At 40.0% G+C, this 27,079-nt stretch overlaps 1 protein-coding gene across 1 annotated transcript; it reads left to right on the top strand.

Annotated features, from left to right (window-relative positions):
• On the top strand, nt 1-26,694 carry adam10a (ADAM metallopeptidase domain 10a). Its single transcript, XM_069173698.1, has 16 exons — nt 1-928; nt 4,598-4,748; nt 12,458-12,576; nt 14,014-14,172; nt 16,995-17,095; nt 17,433-17,591; nt 18,472-18,564; nt 18,841-19,024; nt 21,395-21,558; nt 21,683-21,866; nt 21,953-22,103; nt 22,205-22,388; nt 22,497-22,608; nt 22,772-22,992; nt 23,140-23,266; nt 23,766-26,694. Exons 1-16 carry the CDS (start codon nt 877-879, stop codon nt 23,870-23,872), a joined length of 2,268 nt encoding a protein of 755 aa, XP_069029799.1. The 5' UTR covers nt 1-876; the 3' UTR covers nt 23,873-26,694.
• The last annotated feature ends 385 nt before the right edge of the window (nt 26,695-27,079 follow it).

The following is a 27,079-nucleotide window of genomic DNA, read 5'->3' as shown; positions in this document are numbered from 1 at the left end:
AGCTTGTACACATGATAATAAGAGAGCTATTAAATAATATGTGTATTTAAAAAAAAAAAAAAATCTTGTTATATCAAATAGGAATCTGGCAGAAAAATCAAAAAGAACAACAATACAAGATAAATAAATAAAAGGGTCAGAGGTCTAATTAAAGAAAGAAATTAATACGTACATATTTTTGTAAACATACAAGGCTGGTTTGGTTTTACATATTTCAAACCTTTCTAAAACTGTCGTAACTCATTCATGAAAACCATAAGAACATCTAGCCTATCAAAAATAAGTAATGCAAAAACATTAAAGTAACACTGGAAAGAATATAGACTAAAATAAAGTGGAGATGACCCCTTTATAGCCGCTCTATTATGAAAAAATATTCCACTTGTAAAGCCGGAAGTCCTCATTCGCGGAGGTGAACAACTTGATAAATGAAAACAGTGCCTGCACACAGTGCGTGTTTTCAGCCTGGGACCGGACACATGCGCGCCACATCTACTTAATGCTCTCTCGTGTGACGTTGATTGGTGCTTTTAGAGGCGATTTGTAGTTGTTTTTGTAGAAGTTCATCGACCTGTGACTCCCCCGGGGGAGGGATGGGTGTGTCCGGGTTGCAGTTGCAGAAATACGCCGGAAGGGAGGAGGGCCTGTCTGTCGGTGTATGTGTCTGTCTGTCTGTCTGTCTGTCTGTCGCGCTGCTGGAGACAGGCTGAGCCGCCCGGTGTCTGTGATGGGAGCTGGCTGACGACGAAGAGCGACTACAGCTTTAAGTGAAAGAAAACGAAAGAAGAAGAAGAAGAAGAAGAAGAAGAAGAAGCAGCAGTCAGCGGTGTCGCTGGGTCGCTTAGCTCGTTCACTGGGATTACAGGGGATTTCGATATGATATTTGTTAGACTACTTCTGATGGTCTGCTGCCTACAGGATATCACAGGTAAGTTTGCCTTTGACTTCCGAGGGAAAGGAAAGTGTTCAGTGTTCACCAGCGGCGCTAATCGGATCAGGCAGTTGTACTACTGGCTGTAACTTGCTAGCTAGCTGGCTAACGTTAATGTTCACCGTAGTGATCGTAGCGGTGTTTATTCGTGCCAGTGCGGACCCGGGCCAGGTTGGCCAGCCTGCTTTGGCTTTGTATCAGTTTAATTAATTACGTCTGGGTGATAAATGTTTAAATACTCTTCGGTAGAAACAAAAAACAACAACAACACAAAAAAAAAAAAAACAGCTTGTGGTTTTGACAGTTCCTGAGTGGAAAACTTAACGTTACAAGGTTTTTACGTCCACAAACATAAATCTGAATGGCGATTGTTCAGCCGAGAGAGTCGGAAGTAGCAGGAGTGTTTAGGAGTGTTTAGGAGTGTTTGGATCATTTCAAACTAGTTCAACGCTGAAGTTTAGCCCGCGGGATAATGCATTGAAAGCAGGTTACTTCAGTGGTTATATGATATGCTGCGCTCCGTTTGACAGCTCTAACATCTGTTAGAAACAAAAGCAAAATATATGTCCTTTCTCCCACCGCTGACCTCTATTGACCCCCAGCAGAAGGTTTTTGTGGTCCGCTGTTGTTTACAATCGGCGAAAAAGATCCACCGTGATCTTGTGTCTTATGGCTTAATGCAGTTTTCCTGTTCTCAGCTGGGATGAGTAACAACTTGGGGTGTATTGCGTTAGTCGTACTGAAAGATGGGGTATGACTGGGTGCTTGTTACTGCTCAACCACCTTACTTAAACTCTCAATATGTTTTGTAACAGTGTCATAATGTGAACTAGGACTGTTCTGTAGTGGAGAAAAAAACTTTAATAGATATGAATTTAATCATAGTTTCAAGCGTCAATGAGTCCTAATTTGTAGAAGAAGAAAAGAAATACAAATGAAGTAATTTAATCTTTTTTTTTTTTTTTTTTTTTTTTTTACTTTAGTTCCCGATTTTATTCAATTACACCACCAATGTGCTTTACATATATTTCAAAACATGAAAACACAGCCATGAGTGACAGCTGAAGCTCCTTGTTTAAACTGTGGAGAAATAGATATTGGCAATCCAAGTAAACAATATGAATATGCTAAAATACCAGTAACTAAATGTATTTCCTTATTTTCTTCTAACTTTTGAGAACACTGATGTTTTTCAGATTTTTCAAAGGATGATTTTCAGATTCAGAAACCGAACAGCACAAGTCAACAAAAGATAGGACAGGAAAACCAACTACTATTTTTGTTCCTGCATTAATTTTGTACCATGTATATGTCTACAGAGCACCTACTTGTTTCATAGGCAGTGAACAAGCAGCTTAGGCAATAGGTTATTAGACAAGCTTCACTTCATCACCTCCATCAAACACTTCACAGGCAAATTTCCTTATCACTTTTTCATAAAAAAGTCACAAGATGTCTGAGTTAAGTCTTGGATGTTGACTTGGTTCTACAGGAAATACTGTTGTAGCAGCTATAACTTTTGTTTAAACTCATCATAAAGCTAAAAAAAAAAAAAAAAAAGTTATTTTATGGCTGGTTTTGGATTCATTTCCTGGTGTGTTTCAGTGATGATGACATGACACACAATGCAGTTTTTCTCTCTGCTATCATGCCCAGGCATTTCTGATGGAGCTGGTGATTCAGATAAAGTACGTTATCTTACTTTTGGCACAGCTGCTGTTACTTGGCCAGCTCACAGGGTTGGCTTGCTGCAGAGAATTGTCTTGAGTAATGTAGCATGGAGTTTTGTTATTGACCATATTTGTCAGCCCTGATGCTTGTAGGTTTCAGGCAGCATTCTTTCTGTTATTTTTCCAGCATTGTGTAGCACACAATGTTAAGGAGAGACATTTAAGTTGCCCTGAGCTGTGGGGTGCTCAGTGTGTTGGGTTTCCAGGCTGTTCGTGCCACCACCCAGCATGCATGGTAATGCAAGGCTCAGATCAGTTTTGATGCATGCTGTTACCACCTCCTCCGTTTCTGTCAGTGGTTTCCTTTCCGTCACTCCACCGGGGCTGAAACAGATGGCACTGCAGTTATGATGATGTCGTCTTTACAGTAAAACTGGCTGCCAGTTTTCTTCAGCATTTGTTGCTGTCTTCCCAGAAATGTCATCTATCCCAATGAGGTAATCAATTTAGCTCCAAATACAGTAGGATGATTCTGTCAGGTCATGATTACATTTGTTCTCGTTTTAGTACCATAATAACAACAAAGAATGTGCATGTAACTGTACTCTATTTGAAAACAAGAAATTACACCGTAGTTTCCTAATTTTTTGAATATATGTTAATTCTTTCTGAGTTAATGTGAAAAAACGCTTCCTAGAGATATCAGGCTGCATGCCAAGTTACTATTCAAATGACTTTCTGTTGACAAATCAGCTTTGTGCTGTCACAACTACACATTAATAGAGTCGTAACATCCTCCTGAGAAGGCTGATCTGGGCAATCTGAGCCACCAGTGTTTGTTTTTGTCCAAAATCAACATTTTCCCTGATTCATTACAGCCTCACGCTTACCCTAAATCCCATAGCCATCTTGTTGTTCTTCAGGTTGGTTGTTGGTCTCAATCTGGTTTGCTGTCATTATTTTAGGTTGAAGAAGGGCTAAAGAAGCTGATTGTTGGAATATTCTCCAAGTGCGTTCATGGACAAGTTGCTGCTAGCTTGGTACAGCCTCTCCCTGTTTGGGGAGTTGTGACTCCCACCAAATGGAAGTCCCACAGCAATGAACAAAACAGTACAGTGTAAAAGTACAGGCAAGGTGGAGCTGATCATGGATGATACATGATACATGGCACATGATACATGATACATGATACATGGTACATGATACATGATACATGGTATATGATACATGGTAGAGCTCAGCGCCAGTCCCCACTCTTTAAATGGAGCACTTCCCTTAGAATTTATTTTCACATTCAGTGAGAACTTTGTTTTAGTCTTAGTCTTTCCTTTTACGACCCAAACACTTCAGACTGACGTTTGGTTGGTAGCGTTCAATGTCCCTTGGAATGTACAACCGCATTTAAACAGGCTGCAACCAACTGAGTCGCTCAGCTCACACAATGATATCCAGTACTACTGAAACAGAAACTCAGTCACCTGATGTGCATCATGTGTTCCTCACTTGTGCTTCAAACTGAGCACTTTCTTTGTCTTTGTGAAAAGAACAAAAAAAAAAAAAGGTTGGTATGAAAGCTGGCTGGATTACCTCTGTGGGGTCCTGGCAATAAGCTGAATAAGCCTGTTAAGCATGTCGAGTGAGTGACGGCTTGTACTATAGCCGGTCACTATTGTAGAGATTCATCACTGTTTTCCCAGCAGGGCTTTGTAGGCCTTTTTCCATTAAGACATTCAGATGTAGGAAAAGCACAGGTAAACTATAAAACAAATGTAATATGGTTGAATTATAATTGGCTGATTCAGTTTCAGGGTCCTGTCATGACTTACACGAACACTTGAATAGAATGAAGCCATAATTATTATTGTTATTATTAATAATAGTTAAGGACTACAAAAATAGTAATAGTTCCTATGAGACTTGAAAATATTTGTGAAAAAGGCCCATAGTTACAAATAGTTGTTGGCAAGTATTAATGATCCATTGAACTCTCTTTCAGGTCAGTTTGGGAACCCTTTGAGCAAATATATTCGCCATTATGAAGGTTTATCATATGACACAGAAGCCCTGCACAACAGTCACCAGAGAGCCAAGAGGGCGCTCTCTTCTCAGGACAGGATGGTTCACCTGGACTTCCACGCTCACGGAAGGTCAGTTTAAGTACAAACACACACACACACACACACACACACACACACACACACACACACACACACACACACACACACACATCCTCACTTATTCACTCCCTCTCTCTGTCTTCTTACTCTGCTCTATAAATTTGTGTCCGGCTCCATGCACTCTTGCAGTGAACAATAACTCATAATGTAGACCAGAGATGCTCAAATTCTTTCCTATGAAAGGCCAAAAAAGGAATCTAAATGAAAGGCCTTGGGTCAAAAATAAATGTTTATGTTATGTGAAAATAAATTTTATTAAAATGTTATATATTTTACAGAAAATTAAGGTTCTAAATCTAAAATAAAATTTCAGAATAATTGAAACACTACCCTTTTACCTGCTTAGTAGTAATTTGATTATTTAGGAGAAATTAATGTCAAAAACAGTCGTCTTGCCATTTTTTTTTCTAAATTTTGTCTTGTCAGTGTGCCACTGAATCGATCTCTCATCTTGACTAGCAGCCCAAAGTCAGTGATGCAGGACACGCTAGCAGCACATGAGCATCAGCACGAGAGAGAGAAAACCATAATTTTTCATTGCTAAGACGTAGGCCAATGTAATTTAATAGGGAAGCTTAACAGTACTATGCTTTACATTGCTGTAAAACTCATATTATGTACTTTTTAGCTACACAAAATGTACTGTTCATAGCCATTATGGTTAAGGCTTTACCGCATTTAAGAATAATGAGAATAAGTACAAGCTTGTCAAATGCTGTGGTTGGCCAAAACAAAGAAAGTGCGGCCCCAAATTAGGCTGCTCTCATATATAGACGTAAGAATAAACATCAGAAAATATTCATTTTTACTCAAGAATATGTTGAATAATATAAAATACTTCCAATTTCTTTTCATTAATTGTATGTGATGCCTTTGGGTTGATGCCATTTATCCACTCATTTCACCTATGGGCTGTGCTGTGCTGTGCTCTGCTTCACTGCGCTCAGTTACTTACCATATCGTCTCCAAAAGATTATATAACTGTTTGCATTAATAATCAGCAAGCAATGTATTTGCTTGTGAAATGGATTTGGAAAGGATTACTCTGTTCCCTAATGACTTCAGTTGTGGCATTTCATATCATTTATGACTTGGTTATGCTGTTTTCCTTTTTAAACCAGACCTGTAGTTAGTTAGAAAAGTATAGTAAATGTCATTGTGCTGAGAATACATTTTAGTTGTCTGAGTACACTACTGCCAACCCTGTTTTTGGAAACAGGTTATTTCAGGCAGTAACACTGTTTAAATGTTTTCAGGTTAGTGTCTGCTGATTTCTTTACACTTTGTATATAAAGGAGACGAGGCTGCAACCGAGTGTGTGAATAAAGTAAACTGTTTGCAGTGCTGGAGCAGGAAAATTAAATTACCTGAAATGCTGTTAGTTCAAATCTGCAAGGTTTTAACATTAAAAACAAGCAACAGTAATATTATTGTTGAGCTCCAGCAATTAGCTGATTGCTAATTGATCAGTTCTTCTTCTAAGGCAGGGGTGTCAAACATACGGCCTGCGGGCCGGATCCGGCCTGCCAGGGGGTCCAGCTCAGCCCGCCGGATGACTTTGCTAAGTGTGAAAATTACAGAAAGACATAAATTGCATTTCTATGAGAATATGGAGGTTTATGAGTACAAACGTTTTGTTATTTTTTTTTTTAATCGATCCAGAAATTGCTTCAAAAACAGCGTAAATGTGACGTCTGCTCCAGGGGAAGAAGCGCTCGGGGCCACAGGCAGCCGCGCTCGCTGCTCGCTTTGTGACGCGTTTGACGTCAAATGCGTCACAAAGCAAGTTTTTCTGAGTTTTTGGTCTTTATGTTTCTAGTTTATTGTAGAAAGACCTTAAAACAGGGTTTATCATCCAAAAACCTTCACCAATGATTTAAACAAAGAGAAATATTGTCGTTATGTATGCGTTATTATGCTATGATTTTACTGGTCTGGCCCACTTGAGATCAAAGTGGGCAGTATGTGGCCCCTTAACTAAAATGAGTTTGACACCCCTGTTCTAAGGTGTTTAAAGTAATGCAAAGCGTATTTGTGCAGCATATTTCAACATCAAGAAGGAATGCAGTGATGGTCTTCATGACTATAGTTGTCTTCACTCGTATACAATAGAATTTTGTTTTCTGCTGCCTTCAATTTGCACACAAATATTGCTGCTGTAGTTATATATATATATCCTAATATACTGTTTTATAATCCCAATGCAGCACTTGGGCTATTCTTACTAATGGGAAATGTCCCTTTTTTGGTCCCTCTCTGCCTCACTCTCATTCCTATCTGTTTTTCCTTTTTGCTCTTTTTCCTTTTTTTTGCCACATTGAAGTGTGTAAGAATAGTTTACCTCAGCCGCACTGTTTCTTTTTCTCTTCACTTGTGGATTGTCAAACAGATCCCTTTCCTTTGCTTTTGTGCTCCTACCTGTTGTTGGAGAAACAGCCTCATTGAGCTGGATGACATGGACAAAAAAGATTCCATATCGAATTTAGATTCACGATTATTATCCTTTTACATGTAGCAAACATTGTAAATAAAACCCCATTAGGGTTTTCAGTATCCCGGTAAAACAGAGCTGTCTAACTGTTAATGGTTACCATGTCTTTGCCTATATAAAATGCCAATGACGATGTCCTTCCACTGTCGCCCTGTCTTGTTATACAGAATGACTGTGGAAAGGCAGGCAGCTAATGTTAGCTGCTCTTTAACTGTGGTTGTAGAACTGGGATGTAGGCTGGCTTCTCATCGTGAAGAGACTCACACCACTGTGTGCTTTTGTCTCGTGTGCTGAAACAGGTTGGTCGTGCTGCCACTTTTAGTTTGAACTGTGATTTTACAAACTTTACACAGCACAGTTGTCTTTTCGGCATCAGACTTAAAAAAAAGGAACTATTACCGTATTTGTGAAGTAATTAGACTTGGATCTTTTTTTTTGTCCTCAGTTCCTGCTGCTATTGTTCTAGTGTGTATAAGCAAAGCTTAAACTTGTGGGTATCTCCAAAGATCCTCACTGCGAGTGTTGGGGTTGTTTTCGAACATATCTGTTTTGTAATTTACATGTTTTTCACATTTTGCTCAAACAACACTTGGAATTGAATTGATATATCGCCCAACCTTAAGGCTTGTATTGGTGAACTAATCATTTTCAATGTCTGAGCCTAATGTAGTGTCTAAAAAGGAGTACAGCACACCTGCTGTAAACAAACTCCCGTGGGATCAATAAGTAGCAGGAGAAAAAGTGTTAGTACTGCACGGATAATGCTCCTTTTCTGAGAGGAGCAGGCCAGTTTTTAATATAGTGTAATTAAGTTCAGTTCACTGAACGTGCAATGAGTACACAACGAGAGATTTGTGAATAGTTAAAGATTCAATTTGTAATATTTTATGATATCTATTAGCTGAAATGTGACATGATATTCATGATTATGTTTTCATTAGTGTGTAATCACCTGGAACTAACAATCACTGTGTTTTCATAACCCAATGATGAGCCTGTAATATTTACATAGGAGTGGGTCCTCTTCCACCATGTTTCTACAGTAGCCCAGAACAGACAAACCAAACACACAAACACTCCAGAGAGCGGCGAGATTCACGGCCACCGTGAGGGTGAGGCAAGGCGGTTAGAGTTAGAGGTTATCTTATTCTTTATATCCTCACCTCACTGAATTCATTAAGTTTTATATATGTGTGTGTGTGTGTGTGTGTGTGTGTGTGTGTGTGTGTGTGTGTGTGTGTGTGTGTGCGCGCGCGTGCGTGTGTGCGTGCGCGTGTGTGCGCGCGCAAACAAAGACAAACACTCTCCCTTCTGTAAGAACCCAAGAACCCAAGGCAGAGCTGCACTATAGAGGTTTGTTGTAACAAGAGAAAAGCTTTCTTGTGTATGCCCACTCACATGAGTATTTGTGGTTGGATCAGGTGACAGAACAAGGCAGTGCTCAGGGTCTCAGTGGAGGGCTTCTTTACAATGAGAGGTGCCAAAAATGTACCCAATCATTTGCTAATACAATGCTGGTGCAGGTGACACAATTCTCATTTCAGTTAGGTGTGTAACTTTGCAAAAACAAGACTCATTTGTGAGATGTGTTCTTCTCCTTTGCATTATATCAGGATTGGAAAATATTTGGCAAACATAAGGAAAGTCCAGGCTCACATAACAGGACCCTCACGCATTTTGAAATTGAGTTACTATTGGGAGCAAACATACATACACGTGTGTGCGCACCAATAATTTGTTCTTTATTTGTTATCATACTTGTACTGTAAGATCAGAAATGACTGGATCTCACACACAGAACTTGTGTGTTTAGTGCCGCAGGCTAAGCACAGGTGCAGTTAGCAGGCAAAAAGTATAAACACAAGATATTCTGAGGTGGTAATAGAAGTAATGTCGACATACTGTGGTTTTCATAGATGGTCAACTGCTTGATATTTGAAATAAAACATGTTTAAGATATACATCATGTAGATATTGTAGGGCCACCATCTCTGGATGTGGCTTGAGGGCATTCTTCTTCTTTAGGCTGACCTGTTACTGAGCAAAGTATATGATTGTCAGATGCTGGAGTCAGTATGTTCAGCATTTTGGATATGTCTGAATAATTTATCAGTCAGCTGCTTCTGTGAGATGAACAGCACTGACTTGATCCGCAGCGTCCTCTCTTCCTGTCGGTTGTATGCCATGTTTATTCGTCCGCACGTTTTCTGTCTGGAAAGTGATGCATTGAAAAATAGAGTTTGCATTTAGCGGGTAATAACTTCCACTGGGTATAAAAGTATAGCGTAAACCCTAAACAGTGAAATCTTTCTGTTTAATCAAGTGGAAAACAAGGCTTTTGAAAACATTGATTAATGATGGAGAAGTCTGTGAAACCCCAAGTTGTGTGTCAGGGTCTTTATTGTTGTTTTGTTCAAAAGCTTTGAAACGGTCAGACAGGATGGATTTTCAACTTTTGTTCCTGTATTCACATTGTAGGTGTCCATTCTTATTGGCCTCTTGTTGAGGAATTGCCTCTTAAAACAGGGCTGGAGTTTAGGTTTGAATTATGGTCTCCAGGTATGGAGGTTTGGTGCCTTTAGTTGGGTATTGTTTCATAAACTGCATTTTCTGAGAGATGCTTCTCTATCAAAACTATTTAATTGAAACTGTCCTCATGGACAGTATTACATCTCTTAACATTTTGAATGCTCTACAGATCCCCAATAGTAGAACATTTCTAACTAAATAATCTTAAGGATTCATCTGTGGCCGTGACCACAGTGGCGTGGTGGTATTATGGGTTGATGAAGCTTTTGATGGGGTAAAGATGAAGGTATGAGGTCATATTGATTGTTGCAGGGGCCATTAATAAGGTGGCGAGAGGCCAGGAACTGTAAAGGCTGTGCCAGGATGCATAATAGGAAGAGGAATTTATATTCTATCTATTGCCAGTTGCTGACCTCACAACGCTGACCTCAAACAGCAGGTAATACTGCAGCCTTTGTTCAGCAGTTCTAGTTAGTCTTCTTTCTCATGTTTGTTGAAAGTCCCTTTTCTTTCTCTGTTACCTTTCTCTTGGCTTCCATTGAAGTGGTCCTTGGACAGAAAATTATTCGATGAGATCACTTTGTGTGAGGCTGCAAATCCACTTGATCCTTTTATTTATATTTTGAAAAACAGATCGAGCACTAAATACATAAAAAAGAGAGTTTTTGTGAACACTCGATACCTAATCATTAACAAACTGAATATAAATCAAAGTAAACCAATGCGGAGTCATTCGATGGAACAAAATAGTCATAATAATAATGATAATAATCATCTGTGTCTTTGGAGTCAGTAAACATATAAATGGAACATTTTGTTGGTAGTAAAAAGGGGTGTGAAATGACAGGAAAGTGTGAATGCTGGTACAGGTCAGAGAGTCATGCTGGACGGGGAAATCCTGCTCTGTGTTTGACCCATAAAACATTATTTGCCTCCGAATATTTTCCCAAACACTCTCCTAACCATGTGAGACTCACCACAATCATCTGTTTCCTGTGCCTCTTGTGTTTCTTTTTGTTTTAATCCATTAATGATTTCACGTACGCATTCAGAGTCGTAATTCTGTTTATACAGCGTTACTATTTTTCCTCCTAAACTCACCTTCATTTGTAAAACTTTGGCTTGGAGGCTGTAATCTCAATTACAAACTCTGGGGATGAAAAATATGCACTGACGCTGCAGAGTTTGATTAAATGAGGTTACCACCTGCCTACAAAAAGATGTGATTTAAAAAAAATGAGCAAACTGTAGCCTACTTACAAGATAAGTAGGGAAAAATCTGATTACCTGTAAACTGTCATAAAGTGCCAAGCCTTAGAGAGTGCCAGCTTTTCTTTTTTTCCTTTTTTCAGATTGTGCTAGGTTAGGTTAGGTAGTTACTTTATTAATCCCCGAGGGGAATTTTTTTTTCGCTACAGCAGCATACAGAAGCAATAAGATAATAATAGAATAATAGAAAAGCAATAAAATAGCAGTAAAAATATAAAATATAAAATGCACAGTATATACAGTACAGTATATATCTATATGTATTATATACAAACAACCAAGAAACACAGTCAACAGTGTTATTGTTATGTGATGGATTTTGCCAGAGGTGAGTTATTGTACAGTCTTGTTGCGGTCGGCAGGAATGATCTCCTGTATCTGTCCTTGTGACAGCGGAGCTGGAGGAATCTTTTGGAGAAAGTGCTCCGCTGTCCCTGCAGCAGGTGGTGGAGAGGGTGGTCAGGATTATCCAATATGGATAATAGTTTGTTCAGCGTCCTCCTCTCCACCACCTTTTCCAGACTATCCAGATTGTAGCCGATGATGGAGCCGGCCTTCTTAACCAGTTTGTTAAGTCTGTTGGTGTCACCGGCTCCAATGCTGCTCCCCGAGCAGACCACAGCGAAGTACAATGCACTGGCCACAACAGACTGGTAGAACATCTCCAACATCTTGCTGCACACATTGAAGGATCGAAGTTTCCTCAAGAAAAAGAGTCTACTTATCCCCTTCTTGCAGACAGCGTTGATGTAATGTAACATTACAAAACTAAAATGGTACAATCCATAAAGGGTCTAGCATGAGGTAGTAATGAGTCATCACAAGGAAGCGTCACACCTCGAAACCTAACCATGTGATTCCTTCAGAGATTTCTGGTGAGTGGCAACATTCCTCTGAACTACTCCCGCACTACATTGCCTCGGGTTCCAGGGAAGCTTGTGGCTCATGTGCAACTCGTGGTGCTTGCCCTTTTGTCTTTGACATAATTTCATCAACACGAATTCTGAAAAATTGCACGATGACAGTGGAGCAATGTTCGTGTAGTTTTCCTTGTGGCGTAATTCTTCTTCTGTCTGACTGACCACGGCAGTACTGAGCAACAACCTCCACAGCTGAAGGGTGAAGCTCCGTACAGATTCGTAAATGATGCTGCTTTCTCTGCTAAGTTCTCTGTGACCTGTCTCAGCTTTCCAGTGTGTGTGTGCTATTTACACTAACAGTCTGTGGTGGGAGCAGGACTTCAGGAGTGCCAGGTTGGAGGGTTTGAGTGTGAAACTGTCAGCAGGACTGGGATTCACGTTGCCCACGTGTAAATGCTTCAAAGTAAAACTTTGCACTTGGTGTTTAATGATTTATCTAACAGCACATTATCTCCTGTTCTTCTTTTTAGGTATTTTAACTTGCGGCTGAAGAGGGATACAACTGTATTTTCTCCAGATCTCACTGTTGATGTATCAGGGGAGGAGTTACCCATTGATACATCACATATTTACAGTGGGGAAATTTTTGGTAAGTCCAGCTGAAAAGTCTGCATTGTCACCTCTCTTTTTTTCAACTCCAAGTCATCTCTTGACGAACATCTCACACATGGCAGTTTGTCGGAGAGCGAAATCAAATGTTTTTGAACAAGATTCCACAGCTCACAACCCAAATCACACAGGAATTGCTTTTAGCTGTTCTTCCTTCCGTTCTCATTCCTTTCCCTTCCTGGATATCTTCCTGTGGCCCGTCTCCGTCAGAGTTCAAATGAACATGGCCAATAACAAGGCTGTTTGTTCTGCTAAGATCAGTGTGTGTAAAACAAAGAGAAGGGGAGCAAAGCAATGTATATCAGTATATCAGTACCTCCTGGAATTCGCAATTTCACGATCACTAATTATACAAATGAAAAATCTAACTCCACGATATTTGCGGAAGCTTACAGTTTTGCAAAATTCGTGCAATTTCTCTGCATTAAAGGTCCGTAAGAGAAGTTCTGCTGAAGGCATTAAAGCAAAAAAAAATTTGCCTTTTCAAACAAAACTCACTTTATCAAACAAAAAACAACTCAATTCACAGTCAACATTGCTCTTCAGCCTTTCCTCTTATCAGTAATAAAACCACATGCTGGTTGATCAGGGAAAAAAAACTGCCTAACAGGAAGTAACTGGGTTCATTGCAAATGTGGTCTTCTCATGGGCATTAGGCCTTCAATTGTTGCACTTCCCTGTGATAAAAATATCTGAGTTTTACACACTCTTTTAGTTGTAAGAAATTGCCCTTCATTTTTATTTTGGAAATTAATTAGTGGAATTAATATTATTTAAGAAGCATATATTTTTACAGAAGATGTGGCTTCGATGTTACAGTCACAGACTGTTTTGTAAAGTTACATGACTACTATCACGCAGGATTATATTTTGTAACTTGAAGCTTTAAAAGTTTTTTAAATTTAGAGAATAAAGAGATGAGAACTAATTTTAATTCTTGCAATTTTGCTGCAAGAAAATCTCAACTCCACAAGTTGCTTTGCAAACATTGGGAAAACCAAAATAAAGCATTTTTTATTTAGCATTTATATATATATTTTATTTAAGCATTTATCGCAGAAAATAAATCTACATGAGATCCCGGTGGGACCGATTATATTTTTCTCATTGAGAACACTGTCTAAGTTGATAGAAAGAATACTTTGAAGTATCCTTCAAGTAGCTTAAGGTAAAACCTATCAAGACGGTCTTTATGAGAGACATGAAGTGCTTATGAGTTATTATATTATACCACTGTAACTCAAAATGTGGGCCTATCTAACAGGTACCTTCTTGAATATTCAGACCAGAGGTTTTGTATCATCTATTCATTGTGCAACAATATTACTTCTGTTAAAATTCTGATCTTTCTTTTCAGACAAACACTATGTCATGTTTTGCCTGCCTCTGCTCAACCTCCTCCTCCGCTGTGTTTCAGGAGAAAAGGACACACTGACCCACGGCTCTGTGGTCGATGGGCGCTTTGAGGGTTTCATTAAAACCCACCAAGGAACGTACTATGTTGAACCCTCAGAGAGGTACCTGCAGGACAAGGATGTTCCCTTCCACTCGGTTATCTATCATGAGGATGACATCAGTAAGTATACTATTAATGAAAAGGCAAGACATTTACATCAATACAAGGGGAAAAGGGTTGATTTCTTAGGCTCAGTATAATCATACATTTAGCTTTTGGACTAGAAGTCACAGTAAAGTGGTTTTACTGGCACCTTTTGAAATCTGTCTTTGTAGAAATGTACAACCCCGTTCCAAAGTTGGGACGCTGTGTAAAAGGTAAATAAAAACAGAATGCAATGATTTGCAAAAATCTGTATTTTATTGCAGATAGACTAAAGACAACATCAAATGTTGAAACTGAGAAATTGTATTGTTTTATAAAAAATATATACTTATTTTGAATTTGACACCAGCAACAAAATTGTAATGTGAGGCTGATGGTAAATTAGTTCAAGAGAAATGGTTATGTTTGACAGACTGGCAACAACAGGATTTGGCTCGGTGGTCACTATTTATACTGGAAGCAGGACTAGAGCCTGATACAGCATGGGCATGACTCAGCTATTTTTATGGCCAGACTACAACTGATTCAGAGATTCAGTCTCAGGAGACTGCAAGTTTTTCAAACTTTTCCTGAACAATAGACAACTCTGAACATGTCTGGAAGTAGCTGGTAGAGTTCAGGCAAGCTGTGTTTGTGGGGAAAACACAGTGAAGCAAACACTGCATGTGTCAAAACACAATTCAGTAACTTGACGCTCATGATTCCAGCCCAAGAAGGTGCATTTAGCAGACAGGCAGGGAGTCTGATAGGAGCCCTGCCCTGGCTTAAGGCTGGCTGATATTCACTGCACTCCCTCCTGTTGGTTTGTTCTCTTGAACACACAAACACACGGAGATGTTCTTATTTAAGCATATGTATCTGAAACCAGCCAGCAGATTCGATTTAGAGGAAAGCACCTAATTTAATGTTCCAGTAGGGGTTGATGAGGTGTTTAAGTCATGTGCTCACAGCAGGAGCATGTCCATCTGTCAGTAATGAGGGAGAAGAGGCTGGTTGGAGGGCTGGGACAGTGAAGAAAAATTAAACCTTTACAGAATATATAGGACTTCTTATTACCCATAGGAAACAGAACATCAAGATTTGTGTATTTTCTTTCGAACATATGTTATTTTGTCAGAGATTTGGCCTTCATCCTTACCTGTTACAACTAGAGTCAGATCTGAATGCTTTATTTTCATGTCTGTTAGACTTCTTTGCGAATCATTGCTGAGTAAGAGTGGAGTGTGGTGGGCGTGCAGACTTGCGTGGATGTTTTCTCAAATGTACCATAATATTTAGGCTATAATCAATTCAAAATCTTTGCTTATTTTATACACATTCTTTAAGATGGTTGAAATTCACTCTAACTATTTTTTTTTTCTTATGATAGTTTTAAATCTTTACAGATAAAACATAGTTCTCAGAATAAAACTCCATTTCAAAATTCAACTCACATTTGCCTGTAATGAGTAATGCCTCAGACCAACTTTGAAATGTTGTTGTGGAACTCTTCTCGTATTTGATGATGGTATCGGTGGAAAAAGTTGAAGGGATGATGTTTAACAAGACACAGGAGTCCTTGCTTCTGACTTTTGGCAACTTTTTTTTTTTTTTTTTTTTTGTACTTCTGCCTAAAATGCAAAGGCCTTTTGATTAGCAGTTGAATGAGACAGCATTCACTGTGGGGACAAAGGCGTCTTTCTCAGAAAAAATTCAAAAACACATTGTCAGAGGTTGAATGTGTCGTTTCAGTGTGTGTTCAGGCAGTTTAGTAAGCAGCACAGCACTGTTCTCTTTGCTGAATGACCAATGATGGTTGTGACACAGCCAGGCTGATGTCCTGCACCGCTATTAGTGGGATCATGAGTTTTACAAATGCAAGCTGCTCGCAAGCAAGTGACCCTCTAGCTTAAAGCACTTTGGTTAAACCAGCAATTTCAGAACACATTGATTTGCAGGTCTAACAAATACAAATATTTCGTCCGAAAAATCTGATTATATTTCCCAAAACACATTTTGTATATCACTTGCTTTAAGTTAATAGAAAACACCAGCACACTTGCCTTCCTTTTGATTATTTTCACTATTAGCAGAAACTCTTGCTGGTAGCATTATAGCATAATTTTATAGTTAGGGTTACACCAGCTGCTTGGCTAAAAAAGTACACGCGTAATCATAAGGCCCTTTTTACCAGCAGTATGTCATAGGTTAAAATTCAATCAGCAGTCATTCTGTTTATCCGGTCTGTTTATTCATACCGCTGTTGTCTGTAACTGCTTTTCAGGGACGTTAGGGAAATCAAACATTATTTAATGTGGGTGCGGCCAGTGGTGGACTGTGTTTGAACTATCTATGGTGGGGATTGTAAATCTTGTTTCTGTGATCCCCTAAAGATAGCTGCTGTTGCCAAATGATCATACTGTAGCGAGACGCCGATTCATATATTATTGTTGACATGTACATTGTTATGAATTTGATTGTAATTACTGTGAGAATTCCCTAATTCGCTGTAACATAGCATTGTTTGACATTTCTTGACCTGAATTTCTTGATAAATTGGAAAAAACCTGAGACATACAGAGAAGCAATTTTTTTCAGTTAGTGGCGGCAGATCATGGGTACTTCCTGTCTCTGCTGAGACGATGAGTTGAAAGAAAGATATAAAGGCGAGAGAGCGATAACTGATTTGTAGAGAGAGATAAACCCGGTCGCTTAAGCTTTTTATTTAATGCAGCTACTCTGGCACCAAACTCGCACTTAATTCACCTCCTCCAGTCCACCACATATAATTCTAAATAGATCTGGGATGCAGTATAAGCTCTTCACAATCATTCCCTTTTCTCCCCCTTATCTGCCAGATTATCCTCATAAGTATGGCTCAGAGGGCGGCTGCGCTGACCACTCTGTGTTTGAGAGGATGAGGAAGAAACAGGCGTCCGCGATAAAGGAGCCAGTCGAAGTAAGTGCCAGCATCAAATCAAAACCCCACCCCTCCTTTGCACTCATAATTAAACACACAGATGGGCAAGGCTCAGGAGATTAATGGATCCTTTCTCATTTCCAACCTACCTCACACAAACAGTATGTTTACTTTTTAGCATTGGTGTACATGTTTTTGATCTAACACCTGATTATCAGTTATGTTCAACCATTTTACATGTAAACTCTTTTCTCCAGGAGTTTTTGTCTGAAAGCGATAGCCTTGCAAAATAGGAGGGAAATGTGATGAAAGAAAAAGATGAGAACAGAACTGATTGTTTTACTGGGAAATGCGTTAACCGTCCTCTTTTGTACAGGGCGTGAACAGTATGTTGGAAGAGGACAGCTCTCGTGGTCCCGTCATTCTGAGAAGGAAGAGGGCAACAGGGAAAGAGAAAAACACCTGCCAGCTCTTCATCCAGACTGACCACCTCTTCTTCAGATACTATGGCACGAGAGAGGCTGTCATTGCCCAGGTATGTAGACATACATCAGCATGTAAATATCACTTGAGGCTGCAAAAGAATGCTTTACTCCTGAGCTTAGTGTGCTCATGTGCTGATTAGCATTGCACTGCTGTACCATCTTTGATGCCAGCGGTCGACTCAGCCTTTTGGCTGCTACACCCGACCTCAAAGCCTTTATCCCACAGGTGGTGGGCTTCCAGAGCAGCAGCTCGGTCATTTTTTTTTTTTATTTGTGCTCAACCGGGACCCGAGAGTAAAGGCGCAGCCCCCACATGCTGAACCATCACACTAAAACGCACCTGGGAATATGGACGTCTTGACTAACCTGCTGAGCCTGCTGGCATCGTAACTCGACTCTGGATAAGCAGCAGAAAATAGATGGATGAACTCCTTTACCATTGTTAGACTTATAAACATTTAAAAAAAAGGGTCAACATTTATACAGAAAAACTACATATATTGTGGTTATTATTCCAAGACTTCTTCTTCCTTGACAAAACCTACATTATCCACAATGCACCCACATCTCTGACAGTTCGTTTGGAGAATCAGGTCTGTCATTCTAGTAGCAGTTAATGTAGTCTTTATCCACTTCATCTGGTGACTTCATTTTTGTCTAACATCACCTTAACAGGTTTTCTTTTTCAAATTTGTGTCTCCAAAATGGAAACTCGTCATTTAACGAAGTCTTAATACCACTATTTTCACACAGTAGAACTGCCCGAGACCTGTAAACAAACTGTGACATGTCAAATCGGTGGAGTTCCCCTTTAATGTAGCAGAATGTGGAAAAGCCGGTTGTCCGCATTGGAATGGAAATGACAGAAAATAGCCATAATGTTAGTGTTGTACTGGCTTTAATGCTAATAAACAATGACACTCTCTACAGATCTCCAGCCATGTGAAGGCCATCGACTCCATTTACCAGGCCACAGACTTCATGGGCATACGAAACATCAGCTTCATGGTTAAGAGGATCAGGGTGAGTTGATTCTCAATGTGTCAAAGTGTCTGGAACCTATATTGGTGCATGTCGGCATCCATTTTAAGTCTGAACATGTGGGCTGTGCTGCAGGATCAGGTTATATGACAACTGACCTGAAAGAGATCAACCTGTCAATATTTTGAGTGGACAAGTCTGTTGATCTGTCTGCTTGGCAGTGAACATTGTGGGACAGACTTGAGTTCCCTCTAGTAGAGTAGAGGTGTCTTTCCTTTCTCTTTTTCCCCTGTAACTGTTGAACTCTCTTTCTTTCAGATAAATAGCACGGACGATGAAAAGGACCGGACCAATCCTTTCCGCTTTGCCAACATCGGAGTGGAGAAGTTTTTGGAGCTGAACTCTGAGCAGAACCATGATGACTACTGCCTGGCCTACGTCTTCACTGACAGGGACTTTGATGATGGGGTTCTTGGCTTGGCTTGGGTTGGGGCTCCCTCAGGTTGGCACCAAACACAAACACACACAGAGCCTGCCTGACTTCCTGTGTTACTTAGAAGCATGTAAACTGGTTGGCTGCTTTGCAACGCAGGGACGTTTTTCTGGAGTTTAACAGTACTGTCTTTTCTACAATGACCAGATACCAGTCATGCAGGATACTACACATTTTTGATTAGTCTGATCAGTTTATTTTTAACTTGAGATGAGTTTAGTTTGAGACCCCAGATCTCAGCGTGAGTGGCAGACTTGCTGCGCTGAGCAGAAGAAGCAGAGTCTGGACTGCTGGTTACATAGTCTGGTCTCTCTTATCAGGGCTTTGATGCTCCCTGAAAAATTGAACAAATCTCAAATAGGACTGTGTCTCCATTAACCCCAGAAGACCCTGATAATCCTCACTATCTCATTTATCACATCACCATCTCACTGCCCCTCCGCCTGCATGGACACACAAACACAGCCTCACTTCAAAGTGAGTCAAAAAACAAATATAACATTTTCCCTTTAAAAAATTGACTTCCTGAGCAATGTGTATAACTGCAAAATCATTGTCAGTTTGTCCGTCCAGCAACAAAGAAACACCTAATACTTTACACACTAGAAGTCATTTATATTTGAGTCGATAATCACCTGCTTAATTTTTGATAACTGAGTATTTAGGAAATTGTGCTGTAGGCGTTACGAACTATTCTGAAGTTTACAATGTGTAATCTGAGTGGGAACATTTAACTGAACCTATTCTCACATATTATACGATACCATCAGAAGCTACACACAGGGGCAACCCTTTAGTTTTATGTCGTAGTGAATGCCAGCAGGCATTCATCTCTGCTTCTCTGTAAGGATTCATGCAGTGTTCATCCCCCAGAAATCTTCTATCAACATTTATGACAGATAGTCATGGCGGGCCCTTCTTCCTATGCCTTTGAATAAGCTTAGATACAATCTCGACATGAAGAATACAGCAACACACACGCAATCGATTCTTTTAGCTTACAGCTTTGCTAATTTGCCCGTATTGATTGTGTGGAAGAGGTGGAGAGGAGCTGGGTGGTAGTGAGCTGTGTGGTCAATGTTTGAACAGAGGGAACAAATGACTTTCAGGCACACTGGTGAAGCACAACTAATGTGTGTCTTTTTTGATCTGACCGTTTGTTGACGCAAGTGGTTTCAGTGGAGGGGTTATACATACATGTGGTATACAAACTGAAAAATGTATACGAGTCATGAAATGTGCAGTTATGTACACTTACACATAATGGACAGTTTGTTTATTGCTTGAAGCGCTCTGGTCTCATGTCTGTGTGCGGCTAGAAGCTGCCTCTTAACGACTGGATTACGGGAAAAGCAGCAGCACTGCAGGCAGGCTTATTGAGTGATTTGTAAGTGGTTTTCAGTGTTTCGCTGTGCTTTTTAAGTTGATTTAGGTTTTGGCACTTTTATTTTAGATAATTCAAAGTACAGAAAAGCAACAAACTTTAGGGACCAGAAGCCTCATTTATTAGACAGTGTGTAGGATCCATATGTGAAAAAATATATCGGGTTCATAAAACCGTTTGATTGACCACCTGCAGGCAACGTTCCCCTATTATACACCACAAGGTCACCTGGAAATGTGCACATGTAGATCAGCCTTATAGCCCCTGCCCCCCCCTCTAAACACTCACACTCAACCATAGATAGTCAATGCAAAGCAACTCATGAATATTGATGAATGGAAATGAGCCGGGTTCTTGCAGCACTTTTAAACCCCAAAAGTATGTGAAAACAAATGCTGGGTGACACATGCAAGGTATCAGAAAATATGAAACCGTATTGATGCTCTGTTTTTCAGTTCGTTAATGCTACTCGATGTTATCTTGCATTTCTGCAACCAATGAAGATCATTTAATCAGTTGGCTTAGTGGTTGAGGTGAAAAGGACTCCGTATATTCAGGTTTACTATAGGGCAAAGGAAAACCAGACATTTCCTGAATCCTCACATCTAACGGATTTCTGCATCATCCTGCATTTCAACATGCAGAGTTGCTCTACACCAGACCACCAGAGTCAGTCCTGCTCTCTCCTGGGCACTCCTGTGTAGTATGTGATAATGAGACAACACGGATGAAATATTTTTTTTTCCTTTTTTTTTTTTTTTTTTGCAAGCGAGAGAGAGAGAGAGAGAGAGAGAGAGAGAGAGAGCGAGAACAATGTTTGTTCAATTGATCCCTTCAGTTCACATGCTTTTTGTTGAAGCAGTTATTTCCTGTTTATTTTACTTTTATCTGCAACAGTGAAACTTCCTACTGTTAAAATACCAAAACAACTGGGAAGATGTGTCCAGTATGTAAATAATAACAATGCATTCTTATTTTTCATACTCGTGCCACAGGAAGCTCTGGGGGCATCTGTGAAAAGAGCAAACTGTACTCTGATGGGAAGAGGAAGTCTCTGAACACTGGAATCATCACTGTGCAGAACTATGCTTCCCATGTCCCTCCCAAGGTGTCACACATCACCTTCGCTCATGAGGTCGGGCACAACTTTGGCTCCCCTGTAAGTACTATGATTTAAAAACCAACCCTTTGCTAGTAATCTACATTCTCTTGCTAAACCTTGCAGTGTTTTATGTTGAACCTTCTCTCAAACCTCTCACCTCTACTCGCCTACTATTTTACAGCACGACTCTGGCATCGAATGTACCCCTGGAGAGTCTAAGTTGCAGGACAAAAAGGAGCGGGGAAACTACATTATGTATGCCAGAGCTACATCAGGGGACAAGCTCAACAATAACAAGTTCTCCATCTGCAGCATCCGCAATATCAGTGCTGTTCTGACAAAGAAGAGAGACGAGTGTTTTGTCGGTAAGTTACCTCGTATAAACATATCTGTTCCCCTTTATTTGCCTGAGAGAGAGATTGTTTTCAATCTGTTGTGTCTGTGTGTGCAGAGTCTGGCCAGCCTATCTGTGGTAATGGACTTGTGGAACCTGGAGAGGAGTGTGACTGTGGCTACAGCGATCAGTGTAAAGACCCCTGCTGCTTTAATGCCAATGAAGAGGATGGGAAAAAGTGCAAACTTAAACCTGGCAAAATCTGCAGGTCAGAGTACATTCAGTAATTTGTGAAAGAGCTATTGAGCACAAAACAACTTTGACATTTGACTGACTTTTGAATACACTCTTGCGATTCTTTTTGCACAGTCCCAGCCAAGGCCCATGTTGTACACCACAGTGCATTTTCAAAGGTGCTACAGACAGTTGCAGATTTGAGTCCGAATGTGCCAACGAAGGCTACTGCAATGGAGCTACTGCCATGTGTCCTTCCTCAAAGCCAAAGGACAACTTCACCTCTTGCCATTCAGAAACACAAGTTTGCCTCAATGGGGTATGCTGATATTTATTGCCCATTAGCTGTTTCATGTCATGAGTTTATATTTTAAGTGAAAGAAAACATCAAAAGCTTTTCCTCTTGTTTCCTGCTTGTTTGGGATAGGTGTGCTCCGGTTCCATTTGTGAGAAGTACAATCTGGAGGTTTGCACCTGCGCCAGCCAGGAAGGCCCAGATGAGGCAGCTGAGCTGTGCCATGTGTGCTGCATGGAAAAAAGTGAGTGGCATACTGCGAGACTGTTCATGGATCACCTGTAGGAATTTTAAACTTGAATTATCTGATACAGTTCAGTGGCTGTTAGTTTTGTGTTTTGCACTTCTTCAAAATAAGAGGTTCCTGTCAGTGTTTCAGAGGTTGCTTCTTATTCCTCTGCCCTCAGTGAATCCCAGCACCTGTAGCAGCACAGGCTCAGAGAAATGGGTTAAATTCTTCAACAAGAAGATCACCACGCTGCAGCCCGGCTCACCCTGCAACGACTTTAAGGGCTACTGTGATGTGTTCAAGAGGTGTCGTCTGGTGGACGCCGACGGGCCGCTGGCAAGGCTGAAGAAAGCCATCTTCAATGCAGAACTCTATGAGAACATTGCAGAGTGGATAGTGGTGAGTGTCCTATTAGAGGAATATTTGCAGTGAAGCTGACAATAAACGTCTGTCCGCAGAATGACGCAAACACTTAAAGATACTCTTTCTGCAGTGATTTCCGCCTTTAAAAAAAAAAAAAATTCTCTCTTGCTCTGTGTTGTTCAGGCTCACTGGTGGGCAGTGCTGTTGATGGGCATCGCTCTGATTATGCTAATGGCTGGCTTCATCAAGATCTGCAGCGTTCACACACCCAGCAGCAACCCCAAACTTCCCCCACCAAAGCCACTGCCAGGTACAGTACATAGAACAGTGTTCTCCAAAAGGCTCTTTACAGGAGAGTGAAATTCATGTTTTTGCTACGTCAGCCATTTCAATTTGAGATCAAAATAAGACGGGGACAAACGACAATCGCTTTTAGTAAATGGACTTCAATGCAAGTAGCGTACATTTGTATATTATATTTGCATGTAATACATTTGCAAATATTTATTTCATAATTTATTCATTCATTTATTGCCTCATTGTTTCATTTATTCATACAGTGCATTCTAAACGTATGCTTACAGTACAATGACATTTCACTGTTAACAGAAAGACCTGATTGCAGCTTTATGGGATGGAGAAAACAAAGATCAATGGATCAAAAGAACTGAGTTATAATCATTTTTTACATGTAATGGCGTTGTCTTCTGTTGTGGGCTCGCTTCTAAGAGTGTACAAAAGGAGTATCATCAGTGTGTAGAATTCATAGTCCTGTTTTTGAGACTAACGGAGATGTCAATGTCTCATAGGTACACTGAAAAGGAGAAGACAGCAGCAGGCGAACCAGCAGTCACAAGGCCAACGGTCCAACCGTCAGCACAGAGAGAACTATCAAATGGGACAGATGAGACGCTGAGACGCTGGTCTGCTCTTTGCCTTGGTTCTTCTTAGTGCCTACAATATAGGAGCACTTCACTCCAAAGAGTTACTTTTATCACATATTGCAAAATGCAAAGAACTTGCAACTGAAACAATTTTAATGGACAAAGCCCAAAGTTTTTTGGGGGCCTAACAGACTCACGCAACTCTGCTCTGAGAGCCAGCTTAGCAGTGGTTCACATAGCTTTTATAGGAAATAAATAATTTTTCCAAGGAGGGACAGGGAGAGAAATTTACTGATCTCTGTTATGTGGTCTTAATCTTTTCATTTTTCTTTTGAATGCTTTTTTTTGTATCAGAGTGGTAGAGAGAGAAGCAGCTTTGTCAGAGTTGCTTTCCTCTCTCCTCCATTTGTGCAAACCTTTCTCTTTCCTGCTCTTCCTCTCTGACATGCTGCCATCATCAGCACGATAGCAGGGACTGCAAGTCACATTAGTTTTTGCTGCCAATCAAAAACAGCGGAGACATTGTGTCGGAGGAAAACTTGTCTTTTGCCAATGTGATTAGATTGTTTTTAATCAAAGTTCAAAGAAGCTTTCATTTCTAAGGCCTACATGTTCTTTACGCGTGCAATTGTACAGATGTTGCAGTAGTTTTTTTTTTTTTTTTTTTTTTCTTCAGTGTTTCAAATGAAATAGATTTTCTGTATGATAATTATTTACTATTTGAATTCACCTTCTCAGGATCAATAAAACAACAACAGCAAATAAGTGTAAAAGATGGCTCCATGCATGTTTCAGGGTAACGTCCCTCCTGGCTGAAGCCTGTACAGAAGAGTTCACATGAGCTGCCGTGCGCTGCAAAGGACAGGTTGTATGAAAGGAATGTAGACACATGAGCTTGATAAGAATATAGTGGTATCTGTTATGAGATGGAGGGGGAGAAATAATTGGATATGTGTATTTCTTGTTGTGATATGGGATTGCGTTTATATGAAGGTATATAGTGTGGCACAGAAAGAAATGGTGAGAAAATAAGCTTTTTATCAACCTGATTGTATCACACTTTGATTCTGTCACAGCTGTTTTTCCACAGAGTCCTTCCTTTGGCACTGATTTGTGGCATATTTGTAAAGCAGCCGCTTTGTGCGACATATATGTGTCTTTACATTCACAATGAGAATAGCCAAAGTATAAAAGGAGAACGTGTTAAAACGAAACTCCGCGGACAAAGAAGCCGACATAGCCGAGGAGTTGTTACAGAAAAGAAGTGTTCTGGTGTGATTGTTCCATCTATGTTCTCACTTGTTGCGACCTGTGTACCTTTTCAATTTCATACACCTGGAGTCATTAAAAAAAAAAAAAAAGACTAAATATAACCACTCGGAAGCAGTTGGATCCTCCAGGCCTCTGCAGCCAAATATGAAAGGTGTCTGCTTTTAATGTGAGTGTGGATTTATGCTTTCATTGATTTGAATTGCAGTTCACATGACTGTGTATATGTGGAGGAACTGAATCACTTGGGGAGAACGAGACTCTTAATTTTATTGTTGCTTCATTGCTGCTGTTTAACCTTTTATCAGAGCGAACAATCACTGTGTTCCACAACTGTTCTGCCCTTTTTGTTTCCCTGCTGTTTGGGGTTTGTGGTTTGTGTAATTGCATTAAAAATGTGCCTACTCAGAGCAGCGTGACAGACGTTGGTGTACGAGTGTCAGTAGTCTTCACCAGGGCTGAAACAATGCATGAGGTGGCAGTTTATCTGAGCACTGCTGAAATTGGGAGAAATGCATTGTAAGTGATGTCACTTAGGGCGTAGCCATGTTTGATAATTATAGGAAATTATTGATACACATATACTATAACAGCCAACATTTGAAAAATGTTGTATAACTATATTCTACACATTGTCCTGAGATTAATTAATTAGCATTAACTTGATCTTTAGTCAGGGTAATGTTAGGTCAACGTCGCTGACAGATGGATAAGAGGGCGAAGTACCCCAAGCTGAATTACTGGCAAAGACAGAAATGTATATCTATAGTTTCTTCACATTTTCTTTTAGAAGGGAACAACTTGTTATCGAGCAAAGACACCCTTACTCACTTGCAAAAGAGTTGTATCGAGCACAGCTTGCAACTCAACGTTGTTTTCTGTGCCAGGATGTTGCATTATTGATCAGACAGAGTCTATGCAGTGAACAAGTCGGCCGCTTCACAGAGAAATGCCTTCAATGTGTTCTCCCGAACGGGTACATTGAAAATGCTGTGGTGCTTTCATCACAAAATAGTTACTCCAATGTGCTCCAGAAAGGTTTCTAAACTGACAAGAAAGGAAATCTCTGTTGCTTCTTTTACAGATTTTGTTTTGTTTGTCTTCTTGGTGCTACTGGTAGTGCTTTTTGTGGGTCTGAGTATGTTTTTAATTGTCTTTGGCAACTTTTAAAGCTTGAGTGTGTGAGAGAGAGTGAGCGAGAGAGAGCGTGGACTGTTTTCTGGAATCATCCTTCCCTTTTTTAGTTGACATGGTATGATGTGGGTATGTTGGGTGTTTAATACTCTGGGAAATGTGTCCGTCTTTCACATGTTGCTTTGATGTTGAGAAAATGTGCACTGAAGTGTAAGTGACGTGAACAGAGCATCCAAAATGGTGTAGATTCAGTACTACTGTCTTGATTTATTGTCTTTTGTTTTATACACTGTCTTCAATAGTCCTTTTTTTTGTCTTTATTTACTTTTTCTTTGTTCTGTTTCCCATCCTGCTTACTTTGAACATTTTACTAAATTTGCAAAGCTATTGTGCAACGATATAATTTCTTTTGAACTACTTGAAATGCATTAATAAACCAGAATCTATGAAATGGTTGCAGTTTGCTGTTTGTCGTAGTAGCAGAAGGAAACACTGTGATGGTTTGATAGTTTTGAGTACATTTTTAAGCCAAGGTTACTCATCAAGTTATTTTTATTACTGCCTGGAGGTTTCACAGCCATGATTGTGATTGGCCAGAGTTTGGAGCTGTTGTCTCCCCTGGTTCAATAGAAATAGATCCAGCTGCAATGAATTTTCTGACATTAGCTTTTGAGTTTACTGCTTTTCATTGAAGCTATCTGCCCCGTGGAGTCACCACCTGCTAAATATTTGGCTGTATTTGAAGGTTTCTTCCTGAGTTCTGTGTTCACTGTTCTGGGGCCGAATCATTTTGTCAGTAAGAAACATAAACCTCGATGCATGTGTAGAAAAAAAAT

The sequence above is a fragment of the Embiotoca jacksoni genome, unplaced genomic scaffold (genome assembly GCF_022577435.1).
Source record: "Embiotoca jacksoni isolate LCO1_2020_lvr unplaced genomic scaffold, fEmbJac1.0.p SCAF_6, whole genome shotgun sequence".
Lineage (NCBI taxonomy): Eukaryota > Metazoa > Chordata > Actinopteri > Embiotocidae > Embiotoca > Embiotoca jacksoni.
Note: the sequence above shows the minus strand (reverse complement) of the source record. Positions and strands in the feature narration are given on the sequence as shown.

Coding starts and splice junctions, on each gene's coding strand:
- adam10a (XM_069173698.1), top strand. CDS start 877: ATGATATTTGTTAGACTACTTCTGATGGTCTGCTGCCTACAGGATATC. Junction 17,096..17,432: donor CGATAAAGGAGCCAGTCGAA/GTAAGTGCCAGC, acceptor TCTTTTGTACAG/GGCGTGAACAGTATGTTGGA. Junction 23,267..23,765: donor CCCACCAAAGCCACTGCCAG/GTACAGTACATA, acceptor AATGTCTCATAG/GTACACTGAAAAGGAGAAGA.